General features: G+C 42.7%; 1 protein-coding gene across 5 annotated transcripts in view; it reads right to left on the reverse strand.

Moving 5' to 3' along the window:
* Positions 1–432: 432 nt before the first annotated feature.
* The window catches only part of LOC134210672 (PHD finger protein rhinoceros), a 59,764-nt gene continuing 37,471 nt past the window's right edge, over positions 433–22,725 (reverse strand). For all 5 annotated transcript variants that reach the window (XM_062686855.1, XM_062686854.1, XM_062686853.1 and 2 more), the window contains 5 exons: positions 17,032–17,572; positions 16,770–16,964; positions 16,471–16,687; positions 16,211–16,400; positions 433–15,973 (listed from right to left, as the gene is read on the reverse strand). In XM_062686855.1, the coding sequence (XP_062542839.1) occupies positions 5,826–15,973; positions 16,211–16,400; positions 16,471–16,687; positions 16,770–16,964; positions 17,032–17,270 (10,989 nt within the window). In that variant the 5' untranslated portion in view covers positions 17,271–17,572 and the 3' untranslated portion in view covers positions 433–5,825. The remainder of the gene's footprint in view (positions 15,974–16,210; positions 16,401–16,470; positions 16,688–16,769; positions 16,965–17,031; positions 17,573–22,725) is intronic.

Raw genomic sequence — 22,725 nt, forward strand, 5'->3', positions numbered from 1 at the left:
TTTTTAGGCCTTGCTCGTCTTGCCCCGAGGGGGTGGTCATATCGCCCCATATGGTAAATATATGCATCATAAAAACACCTTTTTTAAAACCAATTTATAAGATACTGAAACGTCATTAATCAGTGTATATTGATACTTATGTCAAAGAAGGGTCATCATGAATGTGTGAAATCATGGACAAATCAGCAGATTTTGAAATAGTGTCACTATTTTACAAAGGTTACCGCTTAGGGTGGCCATCTTGCCCCACTTTCCTCTACCATATTTTACTGATGCTACAACCACCAAAAAGGAATTTCGAAAAGCGCACTACAAGACAGGGAACCTTATTCTACATACGTTTGCTACTTACCTATTTTGGGCCGCGTTGTGGATACTGTGATACTAAGGCTAATTGGATGCACCTTGCAAGGCGTAGAAAAAAAAACAAACATGGTTTAATTATTATTTTCAATTATGTATTTTTAAGAATAATTTATTTATATTGATTTTTGTCGTAAATTTTCCATAATTTACAGAGATTTAAATGAAATTAAATATAAAATAAAAATAAAAATATATTGCGTTTTTTCTTAATGGATTTTTCTCTCGCTCTGTTCGCTCTATGTTGAATTCTCCAGGTTTTTAATAATAATGTTCTGTTTACATGATATCTGACATTTACGTGTTCTAAGAAACTAAGAGAGAATTTTTACTCATATTCACAAATTACCTTTCATCATTATTTATATTACTTGTGTTTTCTCTTCTGTGCCATTTGCGGCGTGCTCGAAGATAATGTTATCTTTTGTTTTAAATCGTGGTATTTCTTAATTCATCTACTGTTTCATCAACATGCCTTGCGACATCATTATCATCTAAACGTGTTCCTGTTATTTAGAGTTATATAATACATATATAGTTACGATTCATTTTGTCGTCGCTGTACTCTTTAAAATAGTCAACTTGGTGGTTTCTCCTTTTTTTGAAAGGAGAACCTTTGCTTAAGTGGTTCTTTCCAAACCACAACTATCAATTACATAGCTGTTTCCAGTGTTTACATACCTAACCCTATATGCAAAGGAGGGGATTTTTCATAAATAAATTAAATAGCTTATTGGACACGAAAAATAGTAATCGGTACGACACAAAAATTAATACTAATAGCAACTAAAAGTATCTACTTCCATTCGCTAGCTTCATTGTCACAATTTTTTATGTATACTCCATATAATTGTATTACAAGAGGATTCCTTCTCATAATTCATTTTAGCTACTGTTTTCGGGTAATTTGTACACCCCTATCTCTTCTCATTCCTTTCGCTACTAAACTGTACACATCATTCAAACATTCAACTGATGAATGAATTCCCGCCTCGCGTATCTTCTGTTTCACATGTATATAAAAACAAGTTCCTTACAAACTATAGCAGCTTTACACCCTCTTTTAATCGATGGTATATTTACACAGTGGATTCCCAACCTTAGTCTGCAGAAGTGGAGAGGGGTGGTGAGGGGGAGGGGCGGTACACCGGAGGTCGGATTCGCTACTAGCGCCCTCTTAAGTATTACTTTTTTTTGTGGAAACTATTTACAGTGCATGTGTGATGGGAGGAAGTCAAGTACAATCTCATTGTTTTTTGTGTTTCTTTTGTTGTTGTTTTTCACACCTATACTTACATAACACGCTCAACTGGAGCACCACTACTCATGCATACATTGCAAACACACACTTTTACAAACACCCGCGTATCATTAGTTAAACGGCAACGTCTTCATTCGAGATCGATTGGTTATTCATACACATTTTTTCTTTATCTGTTTTTTGCTTTTTTTACATTTGTTCCTATTTATCGTTCAATTCTAGTTTTTGTTCTTTTTTTGCTATACTACTTTCCTTTCACCTATATATTTGATGCACTTTCCTTGGGTAGTTTTGGACATGACGTCCCTCAAGTTTTCAACAAGTTTTAAACAAGATTGTTCTGCTTGGTTGTTGTGTAAAAAAAATGAAACGGCTTTTTATTTATTGTTGTCAATGTGTTTTTTTTTGTTTTGCATTCCTGTTTTTATGTTCATTTTTGATTTTTTTTCTTTTTTTTTTGTTTCTTTAAATTTTTATAAGGTATATTGTTATTTGTTTAACTAATTTTTGTTTTATTAACCTTTCAAAGTTTGCTACTCCTATTGTTGAGGCTTAAATATTTTTTGCAGTTATGCTACAATTAAAACTTGCCTGATCGACTATTTACAGCTTGGGTGTTGTGCACCAGACAATTTCATGTTTTCGGACTATTTTAAAATCCAGCCCTTCGACCTTTACATAACTCAACTTCACATAGTACGTAGTTGTATGAAATGGTGGATGAAATCCAGGATCAGTAATCATTCTATTGTGTTTCAAGCAGGACAGAAGTTAATTAATTCGATTTTCTTAAACACAAATTGCTCGATCCGATATCTATACTAGTCTAGTCGATCATCACACAAGCAAAGCTTAACTTTTTACATAGGTCGTTAATCCAAACGGGAGGCTTGTTAGGCTGGCTTTATAACCTTCGCTGTACAAACTTATTGGCAAAAAAGAAAAAAGAGACCCTACTATGGATCTACGTACTTTGTTAGAACTTGTGCTTGGCTTGTCGATTTTAATCAGAGCGGATATCGAACAATATTGATGACTTAAATAATCAAAAAATCATACTCTTTGTCCTGTGCAAAACACAACAAAAGGATTTCTGTCGCGCATTTCATACTTCAAGCTCCATTGGAGCATATTTCTTCTGTTTCACATTATCGAAATTTTTCCTTCTAGATTAAACATACGCATGGTAATGAAAGAAACAAAACAAAATTTAGCATATTTGTAAGTAGTTCAAGAATCTATCATCATATTGATAGAAATCAAAATTAATCAAAATAAAAAGCCTCCCTGTTTAACATTAAAAACAAGACAAAAAAAATGTCCGCCGTTTTCCAGTAAAAAAAATGATCTGAGGTTCTATCTTCATGTTTCGCTCACTGACAAAGCTAATTAATGTTGCCAACGATTGTAGCATAAGCAAAACCGAATCCTTATTTTTCGATAATTCGAATTTCATGGGACTAATTTCCCAATAACCTTTTTCAAAAGTTATTTACAATTCTAGATTTTTATTAACACCTAACACTTTGGATCCCATAACACGTAACGGATACCAAAACTTTGTCTAACAGATCATTGCTCTAAATCAACGAATATGCGTTAAATTACTTACTGTTCAGTTCTACTGCTGCTAAATCAGTGAAATTTTACCCAAATATCCGATTTGTCTCAAGTGCGTGAGAAAAGCAACTTGAAATAGGTTAAAGTAGTTTTTTTTTTGAAGACAAAAAATCTCGGGTTAGTTGAAATGACTTCAAGTAGGTACAGGTTGCCTCATTTCATAAAACAAAAAAAAATCTTTCAGAGTTAATAAAATAAACCTTTCAAGACGAATAAGTTTTCCTTCAGCGCGGTTTCTAAATATATTCAAAAAGGGCAACTCCATGTTGTTCTTGTTTCGTGCGTGCTGGCAGGAAATTTATCTGGTTACCTAAATACCTACTTTAATCATGGGTCTTATATAAAGCATGACCGATTGAGCTCAAATTTTGTATAAGGCTATATTTCGGCATAATGCCATTTGGCATTAACGAGCTGAGCAGCCAGGAGCCATTTGGCATAACGCATAAAAATTAAATGAATTATAAAATCTCCACGTGCTTCACAAGAGTAATTTCTGTTTTCGTCCTATTCTGGGCACATGCGTGGTTTTAAGGAGTAACTTACTCTTTCGCCTAAATTTCGGCAAATTTTTGATTTAAATGAAGAATTATTTCTGACAAATGCGTGTTTTTGTTAGTCATGTTTTGCCATGTTAAGCCATGCAAATGCGCGCGATTGAAGAATGAGTTTATTCAATCTTTCCCTTTATACGGGAAAAATGTGTGCTTTAAGGGGGAATGAAGGTTGGAAACATGCCACTACATAAATCAGTATTTTTTGAATGAGTGTTTGTGATATTGCCCGGTGTTGCACTAACACAATCACAACTTTCCAAATGGACGGAAAGAGACAGACGACACACCGCGGGTTCATTCAGAAAGCTGTTATCTTTGCCCAACTTTCCTTGAGCCTTAAAAGATGGAATAATTCGTTTATTAGTATTATTAAAAGCACACGTACTTGTAGAAAAGGAATAATATACGCTTTTACTTATTTTGGACAAATGCATATTTTTGAAGAAGATGTCATTTACTCTTCTGCCTTTTTCCAGGAAAAAACTTATTTTTAAAAAAAACATCATTTACACCGGTACCTTATTGCGGTCAAAGGCCCGCTTCAAAAAAAGGAATCATATATTCTTCGCTTAATTCCGGACAAATGAATACATTTAAAGAAGGAATCATCTACTCCTTTATCTTATTCCTGGAAAATACGTACTTTTGAAGAACGGGTCATCTACTCCTCTGCCTTATTCCCAGCAAATGCGTACTTTTAAAGAAGATGTAATCTACTTCTCTGCATTATTCCGGGCAAATGCGTACTTTTGAAGAAGGGGTCATCTATTCTTTAGCTTAATTCCGGGCAAAAGCGTACTTTTGGAGAAGGTATGATTTACTCTTCTGCCTTATTCTAGCTAAATGTGTACTTTAGAAGGATTCATTATTTGCCTTGTTACGGGCAAATGAATACTTTTAAAGAAGGGGACATCTTCTCCTTTGATTTATACCACGAAAATACATATTCTAAAGATGGAATCATATTCACAGGCATATGTTTTTTGTTGTGGACATTATATCAAATAGTCGCTGTGTCAAATGGCCCACTGTATTTGACGCATCTTTCTAACGATTATGCCAAATGGCCTTAAATGCCCAATACATTATGCCAAATAGCCCTTAAACATTTAACTCATTATGCCAAACGGTCTTATACCAAATGTTTTTCAAAATTTTCCGTTCCATGCAAATTATTTAAAAATTTAAAAATTCAAAATATCAAAAAAATTGTTGGTTCCTGACCTTTTGAACTATTTCCTTCTACTGAAAGAACCAGTATCGAATACCAGATAGATCCAAGTCACAACATCAAATGAACAAAAAAGTATGAGTCCGTTGTTGTAAAGAAATTAAAAGCAAATATTACCCACAGTTTGACAAACCCAAAGCAACAGGATAAACATACACAATTCGTTCTACCTGTAACTCAACTATTATGCACTCCGCTCTATTAATCTCGGTTGTTTCGGCACTCGTAGAATTTTATGGTTGGGCTCGTTTTATAATCTGTGATCCTATATGAAACCGAAAGCATACTTTTGATCTTAAAGTGTCCGAAAACATGAACTTATCCAACGTAGTATCGGTAGAAAAGAATGAGTGTATAACTTAGCTGTAGTTCTTAACGGGTAAGTTGTATATTTGCATTTGAACAAATGGTTTCTTTTATAATCTATAAAAATAATAAACTTCTAAACAGAATAAACTTTATGTACCATGATCACCTCTCACTCTCACAGAAAACAGGAAGTAGTTGAGTGTTCGAAAAGCTATGAAAATACACTTTAAAGTGAGCGGGAAAATATTTCCCTTGTTCTCACAATATCTGTTAAGCCATTTGTCGCCAGGACGTCTCTTTTGAAGACCCTACACACGATTAATACGGTAAAACAAAATATTCTCAAAAATATATATATATGTATAGTACCAACAGGAAGCTTTGAAGACAAACAAAAAAAAAACAATATGCACAATTCTTCGACTGGTGGTGACTGATGACGCGCACAACAATGAAACATTTACACGACTATTTACACAAAACGTCATCTGACTTCACAGTCCTTTCCACCGGCGGCATTGAGTTCGCTATGCGGTTGTTGCGCTTGCTGTTCTTGCTGCGGCTGTTCTGATGGTTTTGTCTGTGGTCGCGCTTCCAGGGTTGACGACCCGAATGCATTGAACGCACCCCCGGCTGCACTCTTACTAGCAAGACTGTTGAAAGACGTGGCAGTTGTGGATGTGGAAGAGGAATATGACGGAGCCATTGAACCTAGATCGGACGTAGGATGACTCTCCTTGCAAAGACTGGCAGCCGCCTCGGATGGTGTGGGATCAACGGAAGCAACCGATCCGAGCAAGGGTTGATCTTCGGGAGGGGTGGAGATTGTGTCTGAATTCGGTTTGTCCGCACTTGGGACAGCCGTTAAGTCGATCATTTCTTTGTTCAGTGGAAGGTCCAACTTCGGAAGGACGATGTTGAGGGTTTTTGTTTCCTCGCATGTTGGTACAACCGACGAATGCATTGCCTTAACGTTGTCCTTGTTCTTCGAAGACATTACGTATCCTCCGCCGGCAGAATTGCGAGCGATTTTCAACCGGATTGGGGTGATTGGTGGTGGTTTGCTGCTTCCACCGCTGCTATTGCTGTTATCGTTGGAGTTATCAAGCTCCATATGATCTAACGCTAGCGGATCCACCTCCGGAGAGTTGAGTCCATGCCCTAGCAAAGGAGCATTCATCACTTCATCTGGCACTTGCGGTTTCTTCCCAAGCCTTATCACAATCCGTGTGGCATCGTCCGACTTATTTATTATTTCCACTTTCTCCACTTTTTCGCCCTTTTCCTTCTTGTGCTTCTTTTCCTTTTTGCGCTTTTTGTGCTCTCGATCACGCTCTTTGTCTTTGTTTTTGTGCTTCTTGGACTTTCGACCCTCTTCGTCGTCGAACCTCATTTGCTCAGCAAACATCATAGCGTCACGCCGGAGATCTTCTAAAGTGGGCATGGCTATCGCGATTGCCAGTCTCTTTTTGGGCGGACGTCGGCGATCGTTATTTGATCCTGAAGCTTCCACCACGTCCGAACCGAATTTGATTTTGAGTTTTGGAGCCGCCTGCGGCTGATTTACAGCTGTGACTGTAGTTGTTCGGTTGGGCCTGGATCTTCGTTTCACTACCGGTGAAACGTCCGCCGCCAGATTACTATTCGAACCGTTGCTTCCCGTCGATCCAACGCTTCTTCGCCTCTCGAGAATTTCGTGTTCCGTAGGTCCGATACCACGCAGTTCTCGTGACATATTGGACGATAGCTTCTTTCGCTTTTTGAAGTCGACTCCGCCATAATCCTTGTAATCGTCTTTAGTGGGAATTGTACTCAAAGAGTCTACTGCCTTCGGTATGCCAACAGTCCTGGTTGAAGCAATAGACATGGTCGGAATTTGGTCTACCACTTGCAGACCGGTTTGGTCGTCATGATTCATGTCCTGATTCCAGTACTGACGAAGCAATTCCTTCTTTCGCATTCGTCTTAGATTGGATGAACCAGCACCGGCCATCGGCGTCGACATGATGGGTGCGGTCAAACTAGGATCCATCACGCTGGACTGCTGAAGCGTAGCCGTAGATGACGATGAACTATTATCTAGTTGTGCTAGCGGTCCCTTGATCTTCAACTTCATGATGCTCCTGGAGTCGAATAGTGACACTTTGGTTATGATGCTGTCTGAATCGTTTGTTTCTTCTTGAGGCTGTTCAACTGGTTCTAGCAAAGTGGATCCCACAGTCAATACCACTGCCGCAGCGGATGCAGCCGAGTTAGTTAGGGTTGTCGTCGTGCTTGAAGAATCCGTCGATACCGCTGATAACGCAGCCGATAATGAAGCTGGTGTTTTGTCTACTTTGTTGTTACTAGCTTTTAGCGCTGATTGCAGCTCGTTTTCCATATCTTCATCAATATCGACCAACGTTTGATCAGCCGTACCGCTGGCGAACGCTCCAAGTAAATGATTGTTGAACGCGTCTGTATTAGCGGATGAGTCGAAACCACTGTTGTACGTTCGCATATCGACTGGTCCGGGTAGTACGGTTTGCACCATATCTTGCAATCTCGTAGAGACACTTGGCTGTGACACACTGATGTCTGTTCCAGTGACCATTCCAGAACCTAAACTTGACTGCAAGGAAGTTGGCGTGTAAGAAGATCTGCTCTGTTTTGTACCAGCAAGAGCATTATTCTGCGATGAATACAGATTCAGACTTGGGAATTTGGGCGATTTAGATGGTTCACGAGATGTCCGGAAAGAATCCGGCATGCGGCAATCAATCGAACGTCGCCTGTCGCGCATATCCCGCAACTTCTCCATGCTATTGCCAGTGAGATCGTCATCAAAGTCCGGATCGTAGACAGTACCAATAAGCTTGTTGTGGATCGTACCTCCCATGAAGTCGTAATCATTATGGGGCAGCTGTGGGATAAAGCTGATTTGCTGTCGACCGCCTCTGGACTGCCGACCATTTTTGCCTTTACTGGCTGCACCACCTCGTTGACTTTGACTGTTTGTTCTAGGTCCGCGAGGGCCACGTTTAGCACCACCTTCATTCTTACCAGTACCCTTTCCACTTACTACCGAAGTCGGTTGTGATTGTTGGCTATGCTGCTGCTGCTGATGCTTCGAATCGAGAGTTTTTGGGCTTTTTCCAGGACTAATGTTGGCCGGTGACTTCATATGGCCTATCGCCGATGCTTCGTGACTTTGATTCTGCTGTAACCGCGAGGAAGAACGAGATGATTTGGTTGGAGATTTTTTAGAAGCACTGTTTTGGTCCAAAGATTGCAGAATACCGGCGCTCTCTTGTTGAGGCGTTCGTTGTTGTTGCATCTGCGGTGTATGTGGTCCCATCATGCCAGGCGAATGGTTCATCATGAAATTGTGCTCGGGAGTTGGCTGCTGTTGGTTGGCAGGGGAAACCATGTTCGCCAGTGGAGACGCTGCTGCCATCTGGGGCGTCATGGGTTGTTTCTGCTGAGGCGTTGGTGGCGATACGATTGCCTCCGTTAGTGCGATATTGTGCGAAGTTGAGGTGAAGGTGGCGCCACATAAACTGTTCGGAACAACCATTTCATCTGGTTTTCCACCACCACCAAGCACTGATTGCGATTGTTGGGTCTGTTGAGGAGCGTTTTGGGACTGTTGTTGTTGCTGCTGTTGTGGTTGGCCGCCAGCAGCCGCCGTTGGCAACATAGGATGATGAGGTTGTTGCTGTTGTTTCCCGGATTGGAAGTTGGAAGCATAGTTTGGTGGGAACATGGCCGTCCCGGGAGACGGAAAAGGAACTTGTACATTGGCCGGAGGAAACAGCGCCACCGCACCGGGATACTGTGAGGTTTCGTTAAAGTTGAACTGCTCCAACGGATTGATGGCATTGTTTGGTGGTTGTTGTTGCTGTTGTTGTTGAGGTTGAGCTTGTGAGAGTTGATTCTGTATGTCCATGAAATTGTTGAGATCGTTGAGCTTATTTCGATGATTGTTAGCATTTAAATCGTGATGCTGCTGCTGTTGTTGTTTGAGAAGCATATTCTCTTTTTCCTGCATAACGGAACATTCATGCTTTTTCTGATTCGGCACCATGTCATTCCATCGACGCTGCGGATGCTGCTGCTGCTGGGCTTGTTGCTGAAGATTCTCGAATAGTAGTGAGGTAGCTTCGTTTTGATTCGCAACACTTTTGATAGTCTGCATGAAATCAAGCCCTTGTAGCTGATTTATGTCGTCTAGATGCGAGTGCTGGTGATGATTAGACTGCTGTTGCACCATAGCATCGAAGAGACCGGAAATTTGTGAACCTAGGTGTGATGGTTGCTTCGGATTTCCGGTAGAAGATTGATTGTTGAGCAAAGCCGCCGCCGCTTCCATGCAACTCGGAGGTGGCTGTTGCTGCTGCTGATGTAACATTGAGCGATTATCATTCATAGTAGTGGACGCCGGTTGCTGCTGTTGGTTGTGATCTTGCAACATTGAAGGTGGTACCCACCTTTCGTCGGACGGTCTGCTTGTGAGATGATCCAGATGATCGTCCTTAAGATTCTTCTTATTGTGATGCAACGAACTCTCCACATCGTCGCTAGTGTTGAACTTGTTGAAGTACTCCATGTCATTGTTAGACAACGATTTACTCTTTTCAAGCGCTTGGGCAATGGCAGGAATGTCCTTACCGGTTGTGTTGAAGTCGAGTCCAGCGTGTTGGTTGCCTGTCTCGAACAGTTTGGCATCATCGTCCAGGGAGATGATATCAGAACGTGTATCTTTGATATCATCATGTTTGCCCTCCTGTCCACTGCTCGATCCTTTCTTGTACTTCTGTCGCAACTTCTCCACCAAATTCAACGTTTCTCGCTGAGTATCTTCCTTACAATCCTCCATGAATGGGAAGTTCAAAGGCGGATTCAAACCGAACGTGTCGTCTGTCACCGATTCTCCCTCCTGTGGCAACGACAGCAAGTCGAATATCGACGCACACAAACCTCCTCCGGTTGTGTTCAATCCAGCATCTTTGTTAGCCGCTGAATTATTGCTATTGGTATTACTACTACTACTACTATTATTGAAATTGTTCATAACGTTGCTCATACTGTTGGCGGTTGTTGGAATGTTTTCCATGTTGGAAGGTTGTTGGAACGATGCACTCGTAGTCGGAACAGCAGTTGTCTTCTGCGGTACGACGGCCATCGCCAAAGATTCAAGTTCAAACTGTTTTTTGTCGTCGACGGATTCGGCCATGTTTACTGGAATCGCATGAACATCTGAGGATATTAACGACGGTTCAACCAAAGCATTCTTAACCTTCTTAATTACATCTTCGGTCTTTTCGACCTTGGGAGTGTCATTTGAACCATCTTCCACAATAACCACATCTCGGCCATCGTTGGATCGCGAGTCATCAACCAGCGAAATAATCTCGATGTCTTTTTTATCATCGGCCAGCCGATCCTTAGACTTCTGCTTCGCTTTTTCTATCTGTTGATGCTCTTCTTGCTTCAGTTTCGCCAGTTTCTTTTCAGTTTTGGTTTTTCCGACTGGTTCGATAATATCATTTCTACTAGATAAAGCATCTTCTTTTGGAACAAATTCATTTGCATCACTAATAATAGAACTCTTTGAGTATTTATCGCTTTTCCCATCTCTAATAGATGCAACTTCTACTGATGCAGCATACCTTTCATCTATTCTACTAGAGTCAGCCTCCTTCTTGTCACTACTGCTTCGGGACGACGAATCATCTATGAGTATTATATCTTCCTTCTCCTTACGAGCAGCAATACTTGAAGCAGGCCTACCCTGACTCCCACTTCTGTCCCGTCTTCGTTTATCAGATTCGACTAATGCCGCCGCTTGGGCTTCTTTCCGACTAGATCTATGCCTTCCACCAACCTTAAGTTCCTCCGACATTACCCTTTCAATAAGCGCAGCCTTCTCGGCAACTATCCTCCTCTCTTCGGCTTCTATTTCGGCGACTTTCCGTGCTGCGGCCAATCGCTTCTCTTCTGCTACCTTCTCAGCTGCTAACCGCTTTTCTTCCATAGCCCTTTCGGCAGCTAATCGTTTCTCTTCGGCCGCCTTTATGGATGCAATTCGTTTTTCCTCTGCCAATCGAATTTCCTCCGCCAATCGCTTTTCTTCTGCTAACCGCCTTTCTTCTTCAGCTAAGCGTCTTTCTTCAGCCAATCGCTTTTCTTCAGCCAACCGCCTCTCTTCAGCCAGTCGCCTCTCTTCAGCTAACCGCCTCTCTTCAGCTAACCGCCTTTCTTCAGCTAACCGCCTTTCTTCGGCCAACCTCGTTTCTTCCGCCAGCCGCCTTTCTTCAGCTATTCGCTTTTCTTCGGCCAACCGTTTTTCCTCTGCCAAACGTTTTTCCTCGGCCAACCGCTTTTCCTCGGCTAATCGTTTTTCTTCGGCCAAACGCTTTTCCTCGGCTAACCGCTTCTCCTCCTCTGCCAGACGTTTTTCTTCGGCTAACCGTCTCTCTTCAGCCAATCGCTTTTCTTCGGCTAACCGCCTCTCTTCTGCCAATCGCTTTTCTTCGGCTAACCGCCGCTCTTCGGCCAATCGCTTTTCTTCTGCTGCTTTCGCGGCTGCCAGACGCTTCTCTTCTGCCAATCGTTTTTCCTCTGCCGCTAATCTTTTCTGTTCTGCTGCTTTTTCAATAGCTAGGCGTTTCTCTTCTGCTGCTTTCGCTGCTGCTAACCGCTTCTCTTCTGCTGCCTTTTCAGCCGCAGCTTTCTCCGCCTTCCTCTTCTGCTGTGCCTCTTTGACCATCTTTTCGGCCTCAGCTGCCAGTCTTTCTTTTTCTTTCTTTTCCCACTCGAAGTCTACGAAAACAGATTTTCTTCGACCACGGATGGTCGCCAGTTTGCTGCCGCTTGCTTCTACTGCTGGTGGTGGTGGCTTGATCTCGTTCGGCGTGATGAGACAGGAGTTCCGCCGGTTTGGGATCATTTTGCCACCAGCGGTACCCTTAGGATGATCTCCCGATTTGAGCAGGTCAGAAGCTCGGGAGCGATCGTTAGACACTTTATCCTTTGCGGGTATGGTAGACTTTGTGGTCGTAGAACTGCTGCTATTTGACGACTGAGGTTCGACTGGTACGGGTACGGCCTTGCTCTGCTGTTGTTTGGCTGTTGCGGAAGCTGCAGATTTGGTCGCAAGTGATGATGGTGATTGTTCTCTTTTAGTGGCTGCTGAAGCCTTATCATTTGCACGTGTGGTTGCGGCCGACTTGCTTGTTGGTGTCGTCGTTGCTCCTGCAGGAACGATGACAGCAGGTGCGCCTTTCTTTCCGGACTCGAGTTCCTTTCGACCGACTTGTTTCTTAGGACTAGCTTCTCGCTTTGTTGATACTGATTTTCTTCGGCTGTCTTTTGCTTGTAATCGCGTCGAGTCATCACTTTGACTGCTACTGGAGTCGGAGTCGCTATCAGACGAGGAAGAACTGGAACCAGACTCGGAAGATTTACTCTTGTCAAGAAAGGGCATCTGCCGATCTGTCTTCTTTGCGGCTGCACTGGTTTTTCCTGCCAGAGACGCCGGCGCACCTTTTGCAGCGGCCTTGGTTGGCACTGCGGCTGCCGATGTCTTTTTGCTGCCTGGTTCTTCCTCCTCTTCATCGCTATCCGAACCTGAGCTGCTCGAACTCGAACACGAAGACGAACTGGTCTCCGAACTGGAGCTGCTGGAAGGAGTGGCCAATTTCTTTTCTTCCTTCCGACTTGCCATTGTCGATACGGGTGCTTTGGTTGCCGCTTTGGTTGGACGTTCTTCTGCGGTAACAGGTGGTGCAACTTGCGGTTGGGTGGCATTCCCTTCGGCTGGTTTGCCCATGCCGCTTTTGATATGCTCGGCGGCCTTTTTTGCTGCTTGCCGCTGCGGCACATACGCCAACATTTCCAACAGTGACGCTTCTTTTGAGCTTTCTCGAAGCTTTTCAGCAGAATCTTTATCCTTTTCGGGTTCATCGGATTCTTTCGGCACAGCACGTTCCCTGGCGGGCAACTTTTCTCGCCTGCTATCTTTTTCAACTGGCCGATCTTTATCGGGCAGAAGGTTGGGTGTTATTTCCGCTGGGGGTTGTGTTTGTTTCGCAGCTTTGCTATTGCTTCGTTTCGCAGCTGCCGCCGCTTTCTGAGGTGCATCAGATATGCTTTCTTTGCCAGCTTTAACCGGAGGCTTCGTTTCAGTATCTTTTGTTCCACTTCCGGTGCTGATACCGCTGCTACTGCTACTACTACTACTGCTGCTGCTGCTACTGCTATTGCTTGCCACAGAACTAGTACTTCCTCCACTGCTGCTGCTACTACTGCTGCTTGAACTACTACTGCTGCTGCCGCTACTAATAATTGCAGGTTCTCGAGCTTCTTTCATATCTTTCCTACTACTGCTACTATTAGTTGCTGCTGGTGGTTGACTAACGCTGGCCGGTTGGGTCTGCGAGGTTGATTGCACTGGTAGAACAACGTTTGTTTTCATCAAATTCTCGGAGGCTTTCTTGGCAGCCTCACGTTGAGGCACAACAAGAAAATCAGCCATGAATTCTCGTTTGCTCTGCTGTTTGCTAGTGGCAGTATCTTTTTCTTGCTTCTTTCTCCCACTGCCAGCAGTAGTGGGTTCCTTGACAGGTTTATTTGAGGAGGCGTAACCACTGCTTGTACTGCTGCCGCAGGTTGCCATTGTAGCAGCTGGTTCTTCAACCAGTTTCTTGGTTTCAGCCTTTGTGGGAGGAGCCACGGATGCGTGAGCTGTAATCGGCGTTACCACCGTAGCCGCAGTTTTCGTCGACTTGGCTGGTGACACGGATTTTTGTTTAAGCCGATCAGCTTCTGCCAGGTTGAATTCTTTCATTGCTGCTTTGGTACGGAACGGATGCTGCTGCGAGTCGCTTGCCGTGTTATCAGTCTTATCCTTATCGGTGCTATCCGAGTCAGAGTAGATGTTGGACATTTTATTGTTCGCGTATGTAGTTGATCCGACCGTTTGACGACCCGTTCGAGATACTATTGGAACAATTTCATCACTGTCGTTAGAATCGGACAAATGCATACTGTCATTAACCAGCTCACGTTCCATTTGACGGAGAGACTGATTTCGAGATTGGTTTCCTTTGTTGGGTGGTTGCCCTTCCGACGCAGCAATAGCTGGTGCCTTGAGCCGTTCATTAGCTTCATCTTCGCTGGAGCTTTCTATCGAATTCGGGCGGGGTTTCTCGGCCGATGAACTAACTTTTCTTCGTTTCCTGTCAGCTGCCTTGGTTTGACGTGCCTTCTTCTTCGACGTTGGTGGTGAACCCTTCTTGACATCTTCCTCCTCGGCCGAACTTGCACTAGTACTCAAATTGCGCCGAGAATGGTTGTCACTTTCACTAGATATATCACTAACACTGCGCCGTGCTGCACCGTTGATGTAGGTCCGTTTGTAGGGATTATCTTGCTTATTAGCCGCTGATCGTTGAGAAGTACCTTTATTCATACCATTTACATCAATAGGCTTCTTACCGCCAGTTCCCACACTTCCCTCCTTTGTTTTCTCATTTTGCTGTTGCTGCTGTTTACGGTTATTTATCTTACTGCTGCTTCCAGAACCGATACTACTATGTACACCATTTATTCGTTCTAACATATCTTCTAAACTCATTACTGCCCTATTACTAACGGAATCACTTGAATATAGTCTATCATATATCGTAGGACCGTGGTTGGCTTGCATGATAACATCGATCGTAGATTCGTCTAAAGGTTTCTGGTCGTTGGGCCCCCGATTGAGAGCGGCAATCTGTTTATGAAACGTTTGTTCTCGCATACGGAAGAAAGACCTGGACAACTTCTCTCGCCTGCTTACCATGTAGCACAGGTTACGGACCCGTTCGAGATCTTGCCGTAGGTGAACAAACATTTTCATTTTCTCCAGATCGTCTGCCTGCTCCTTATTCTGGGCAACCATGTCTACATCGTCTGATTTGGGAGGCAAGAGTGGACGATTATGGCCAGACTTACGCTTCAGAATCCAGTAGTTATAAATGTAATGAATAGCTTCCTGATCAACATCTAACAAATGACAACTAATATCTTTAACACTGACATGCTTATCGAACTCGGCTTCGATCTCTTGCATGCGTTGAGCCCTAGCCTGATTTCGTTCCTCCGATGTCATGTCCTTACGCTTCTTACGTTTTACCTCCCCGACGCTGCTCGACTCATCCTCGCTACCGGAACCCGCGTTATTGTTGGAATTTTTATTATCGCGTTTACCTTTGTGCACACCGTGCTTCTGACAGTACGATCGTAACTTCACGCCGTCCTCTGCGTTCTCGTCCTCGATGATAGCACGCATCTCTAGACCGTGCTGGAAGGCGCACGTTACGTGATACGCCGTCTTGCAAGTCTTCACCGAACACTGGATGCATGCTCCCACACGTTCTCGACAGAGAACGCATATCAGGGCCCACCGACTCGCCGGGATGCTGGAAATTTTCGTAATAGGTTCCATCCGGTCCACGGAACCAATGCTAACCTCCGGTATCCACAGAGCACAGGACACATGGGCCCACTTTTGCCCGGATCGAGTCGACTTCATGGCGCCACCCTTATTCGGACATAGTACACAGTCCGGCTTCTGGCCCATGGAACACGTCCGACACATCCACTGGCCTATTGAATGAGGAAAAAAGAAGCCTAAATTAGGAAATGGTTCGAGTAAAGAAACCCTGAGCATGAGGAAAGATGGCAATATTGCATAGCCAGGAGCTTCACTATGAAAAAGACAACAGGCAGAGTTTATGTCCGAATGTGCAATTTGAGTTCAACTGAATTTTACTTCGCTGAACAAATGATATTCGGTCTACGATACTCGATATCTGCTTAAGAAAATAAACAAAAAACACTTACCAGAGGGGATATTCGTTATACCGTAGCAGGCCTGATGTACGCAAATATTGCAATTATCACAGAACACCATCTCGTTAGCTTCCTCCGAGTCCGGCGAACGGCACACGTCGCAGATAACGTTTTCATCGTACTCGATGCCAAGACCTTCTTCGCTTTTCATGATTGCCTGGATTTTATCCCAACATCGAACCTGTTCACGGGTGAGAAGCGAAAAATTTATTTTAAGAACTGTTGTTTTACCTTTGACCTTCGACTCTTACTTCAAGTTCTTCAACGACCCTTTCGAATTGCTCATCAGTCACTGGCACCAGTCCGGTTAGATTCCGTTCTCCGTTGAAGACCTTCAACCAGGCCTGGTCGCACTGGTCGAGGTCGTAGTAACACACCTGCTCCGAGATAGCTGGCGTGTTCGATAAGTAATGTTGATCGTGGGAAAATGATTCATCCTTGGTGATCCGTATGTACTTCTTTTTGGGACTATATATTTATTAGAAAAATGTATTACAATTTGAATACTCGGTAAGTAACCTACAGAAGAGACTAAAATGCTTATGCTTACAGTTTGAAGTCCTGTCGTTTCTTGTAGAAGTTCTCTTGGATGATAGATACGGAGGGTTCGGGTAACGAGTCCGGATTTACTGGGACTTGCACACCACGTTCCCATTCCTGCTTCCACTGATCATTGATGACCCAGTACTCATCGGCGGCAAGTGGTTCCGAGTCAGGCAGCTTCATGGCACTGATAAGATCTTTTCTGTTGGTGGATTAATGGAATATTGTGTAAAATGCCAGAATTTTCTTCACATTGATCATACTCTTACCTAAACAGTTCAGCCGGTGCTTCCGGTGCAGTACGGTTGTAAATACTGGACATTTTGATGTCGATAACCGCCCGCGGTTGCCAGTTCTTGGTCGGCGTCGTCGGACCACCGGTGTTCGACGTGAGTGAGTTGTCCTCCTCCATTGACGAGACCGCGGGGCGGCCACCCTTGCGCTTCTTGGTTGGTGGTGGTCCATCATTTTCGGCACGATTCGATCGTTTCTGGCCCTTCTGCGACATACTTAGCCAACGACGAGCAGTCGTTGTCGTTTGCCACCGTGCAGGGTGCAGTTGGAACGATCGAACAGTAGAAATAGGTTGTTGGTGGTTTGTTGGGGACCTTCTGCTACAGGTCTCCGAGAGTAGAGTTTTTTAGGGACACGTCCTGTAAAACGGTCCCTCAATTGTGGAGCACTCACTAGTGAGGGCGACTTGTTATTCGGTAGCTTTATGTAGTATGTCTTGCTTGATGTATGTACGGATAATGTTTGTGTTTAAATATTGTTAATTGTATGTGGATAAGTGTAGTTACATTGGACAATCTGAAACAGTAAAATGAAAATAAAATTTGATAAATAAATTGTATTGATTGATAGGCTGGGAAATATACTAAGTCAATATTGTTACTCATAAATCTCTCGGATGTAAAAATAAAAATAAAAATTATTAGATAACGAATACCAACACGATGAGAGGAATTGCGACAAGTATTAAAGAAAAAACGTGCTTCTACCTATTCGTTTATGTTTGGGATACTGCTCTGTTGTATGACATGTTAGTAGTCAGGACCAGATTTTGTGTGGTCTATGCCATTGGTAGAGTTGCGTAATCATAATCAGCGGTCACCAGTAAGCCCAAGTACACAAATTCTTCAACCAACCCGATTTCTTCATCACCGATACAAACTCGTGGTGAGCGGCCTAGTTTCTCCTCTCTTGAGCCTATTCCTATCATGTACTTCGTCTTCGACGATCCGCTGTGCTTTCCTCTTCAGTCTGACTTAGGCTTGTTTTTCAGCCGGCCAATCTCCTCCCATCAGTTTTTTTTATATACGCAGCTGACTACGTAAATGGGGTCGTACACTAATTTCGTAAGCATTTTTTCGGGTTTTTCGACACCCCTCCCCCTCCCCCATGTAAGATTTTTCCCATACAAATTATTTTTTGTTTGTACGGAGCGAAAATATCAAACCACACATCCCCTCCCCTTCACACCTAAGTGCTCACGTAATCAGTGTACGACCCCTATCCTGCGCGGGTGCTCCCAGATTCGTCACCATACCGACTTCGTTGTCTGTGACATTGCCATTCAGGTGCTCTTCGTAGTGCGTTCGAAGGTCCCCGTTTATGGTCCTACATATCTCAGGCCATGGCACATAGCCCTTACGTGGACAGTTTAGTTTCTCATAGAACTTTCGTACATTATTAACGTGATACAGTTCAGGTACAGATCTTCTTGTAAGCTCTTTTTTTACGGAAATCTGTTACGCGTCCGTTTGTACCGTACTTCGTTCGCCCTCATGGAGTGTTGCAGCAATCTTCCCCAAGCTCCATTCTTTTTCATCACTTACTGCTCACATTCGCCCTCAAACACGTCGTATTTCTGATCCGGGCCACCAAGATTTTAGTCTATAGTCTTGTAGCCGTGCAGTGTTTAGCCGCGGCTTTCCACTTCGACATTGTACATCGAGCTTTGAGTGCAGGCATACTGCAACAAGGTAGTGATCGTATGTTAGTGTGGACGTTCCTGATGTCATCAACGATGAATTTATCGTCGATGAACGTGAACGTGGGGCCTTCCTTAGCAGTGCGGTAAGATGCACGTTCTTAGGTTCTTTCCCGAATTCTCGCGTAACATATGGGAAGGCCTATATCCAAAACGTAAATGCTGAGAAAATCGCGTTCGGAAAAAAAAGCATCACACTTTTAATTCCCATTTCGCATGTTTATTATATTTTAAGGCAGCACAAAAAAAAGCACATAATCAACACTGTATATTCATCCACAACCTAAATTATGCATCCAAAAATAATATCCAAAATTTTGTCGGAATCGATAAACCTGATTGTATTTTTTCATCGGAATAGGCCTTCTTGATAAGTCATTTTGTGTTTACTTTTCATTCATAGACGGTGGTATAGGGGTCGTTCAAAATGATGTCACAGATTTCAGGGGGGAGGGGGTCTAGAAATCCCAAAAAGTAGTGGACGTCATATTTGAATCGCCCCATACATAAAAATGAATTTCTGTCTGTCTGACCCTTATAGACGCGGAAACTACTGAACCGATCGGCGTGAAAATTTGTATGCAGAAGTTTTTGGGGCTGGGGAAGGTTCCTCAGATGGTTCGGGACACCTCCCTCTTTGGGGAGGTCCTTCGTAGCTTAGTTGGGAAAGCACCTGTCTAGCGTACTGGTTTCGTGGGATCAAGGGAGTGGTTACCCTCCAATACCTTTTCCGAACTAAATCTATCACATGTTGTGCATATGTTAAATCGAGTTTCAGATATAGGTTGTTTGATGTTAAGAAATCGCCACAGACCCATTACATTGTTTATGGTATTTTCCAAATGTAAATAAGAATGGCTGGCGCTATTTACCAATAAGACACCTATCAAAAATTATTCAATAATTCTCGCTTAACATGTGAAAACGGCCTACATCCATAACGTGAACATTGAGAAAATGCCCTTCGAAAAAATGTATTACAAATTTAATTCCCATTTTGCAGGATATTGATATTTCGAGCAGCAAAAACTTCTAAAAGCACTGTTTATTTATCCACAACTTTAATTGCATAGAAAATTATCAAAAAAAAGTAAACAAATCGATAAAAGAAAATTTTAAGCCTATTTTAATTTTTTCTCCGGAATTGGCCTTCTTGATAAGACATTCTGTGTTTGCTTGTCATTCATAGCCTCTATGTTTTTGGCATTTTTCAAACATGAACATGGAATTTGGTAGAGAACATTTTTCCCTCCGAGCTCAGGTCGATGACGGTTTGGAAAAAATTTCGTTATCGGCCCTGAAGTTGGAGAAGGCTTATTCCTGAAAGAAAAATCGAGTGGCTTGGCCGTTTTTTAGGGTGGACCTACACGTATTTTGGAAATAACACGTTATAGGCCTAATCGAAAATATTTTCTTCCTAACTTATTTCATCGAAGATACGGAAAATTTTTATACGATTAGTAACTTTAGAGGATCCTATCAGAGGGTATCAAAATCGGATTTGTTTACTTTTTACGCAAGAATTGACCTTTTTCAATTTAGCATTAGCAGGGTTCGTAATGCTCACTCAATCTCAGGAGCACATGATGCTCCCTCACGAACATTTTCTGGGAGAAATCGCTTTTCGGGAAAGAAAAACAGCCTGGAGAATGATAACCATTTTTCGCTCACTTGGATTGCCGCCAAACGTTGGTTTGCTCTTTTTCTTTCACATTCGAGTCTTTTCGTGGCATCATGAATGCAAATGGTAGTAGCTTATGTAGAACAAATAACTTAACGCTTTTATACAGATAGCGTGGTGGTGTGGCTAGAGTAAGCGCATCCCCACAGCTATTATTGTTACTATTCTGGGTTCGAATCCCGGCGCGGCCAAACAATTTTGTAATTGTTCTGCGATAATTCTCGCGAAAAGTGAGTGAGAGGTGAAAAGTGATGAAACGAAAAAGGATTTTCATTTAATATGCGCAAGATTTTCGTTTATCTTCCAAGGCTAAGTCTAGAGAAAAGATTGATGTGTGAAAGATGATTCTCAACACAAACAACGAAAAAAGAGTTTCCCTTGGCCCGAAAAACGCTTGCTTTGGTCTCATTGAAACGAAAAGTCGAAACCCTGAGCATTAGCATTGAGCAATTCGCACAAATTCGTAGGTGGTACAAGCCAAGACTATTGTATGAGAGTAGTATGACTTTCATCCGTTACCACAGATATTGATTTGGGACTAATCACTATCTCTTAGATGGAAGCAATAATCTCTCCAATAGCCGAGATCTGCCCTGGCCACGTCCTTGCGAATACTGGGGAAGGGAAAGGATAGTTAGTTGGACACCTACTTAAGAAAGATGCAGAGAACTCTACGACCTCTCATAGGTGCCACGGGAGGTATTTTTTGGAAATGTTATTGTGGAAGGTTTTTCAATTTCCCGAAAAAAAAAAACAAAATTTGTAAGCCTCTAACTATTTTAAAAATTGAAACAACAGAAAATCCTGATGTTGCCATTCTCGTGCAATAACTTCTGAGGCCTTCGTCCGATCCAACCATTTTCAAATAAGAAACAATGGGCCGGAATTCAGCGTTGAATGCAACCTGTTGCGAGCAAATTGGTTAAGGATAAGTACCAAAAAACAATGAGGAATTTTCACGCGATTTTCGTATGAATTTTTTCTGAACCCATATTCAGATCCGGACAATTTTTAAAATAGAAACAATGGGACAGGATTCCGCGTCCAATCTGTTGCAAGCAAGTCGGTTATGGAAAAGTGCCAAAAAATGAGTGAGACTATTCAATGCATACCACATTTTATATAAAATTTGAACGAAATATATTTTGACCATAACTTCTGAGCCCATAGTACGATCAGGCCAATTTTCAATTGGAAACAATGGAATAGGCTTCTGCGTCGAACGCAACTTGTTGCGAAGTGAAGAATAAGTACCTAAAAATGACTGCGATTTGTTTGCGCACACACAGTTATCACCTTTGGGCCGATGCTCACGTAGCGTTTTTTTTTTGAGTGATTAAATAGGAAATGTGACAAAATCGAAAAAATACAAACCATAACCATCTGGATGTGATAAAATCGGATTGAAAACGTGATAAAATCGGGGGTAGACAAAATCTGGGAGTGACAAAATCTGGTCAATACTTTAAGTTAGGTATGCTATTTTGCAAATTCTTTTACTTGGTATACTGCCGTTATATGCATAACTGTCCCATGTACATAGGAAATCCCAGCAAACATGGGACAAATATGCGTATGACGGCAGTATACAAGAAAGGCAAAAATTCTGCAAGTGTAAACTGGCCTTAAGAATTGTCCTGATGTTGGTTCAAAATCGATCGGATGTTGGGCCAAGCTTGGAAAACCAGCACTTTTTCGGTATTTAAAAAAAAAAATAAGGATATGGGAAAAACGCCTTTAACTTGCCCCACTACTTCTGCCTCATAAGCAGGAGATCAAGGGTTCGATTCCTAGCCCATTTTTAATTAGATAATTTCTTTAATCATAATCTAATTCTCTAAACCAAATTATCACTGCTAGCAAGTAGGGTTCTAAATATAGAATTGCTAAAGCTGTCTGTTATTCAGTAGCAGTAAATAAATGTAAAATTAGATTGGCATTCATATGTACCCGTATACGGATACTATGTTCTTCTTCTTCTTATTGGCATTACATCCCCACACTGGGACAGAGCCGCCTCTCAGCTTATTTATTTATTTATTTATTTATTACCAGACTAAGGCCGGAGTGGCCTGTGCTGCACATAAAAGTCTTCTCCATTCAGCTCGGTCCATGGCTGCACTTTGCCAACCACGCAGTCTGCGAAGGGTCCGCAAGTCGTCCTCCACCTGATCGATCCACCTTGCCCGCTGTGCACCTCGCCTTCTTGTTCCCGTCGGATCGTTGTCGAGAACCATTTTCACCGGATTACTGTCCGACATTCTGGCTACGTGCCCGGCCCACCGCAGT

This window comes from Armigeres subalbatus, chromosome 2, assembly GCF_024139115.2.
Source record: "Armigeres subalbatus isolate Guangzhou_Male chromosome 2, GZ_Asu_2, whole genome shotgun sequence".
NCBI lineage: Eukaryota > Metazoa > Arthropoda > Insecta > Diptera > Culicidae > Armigeres > Armigeres subalbatus.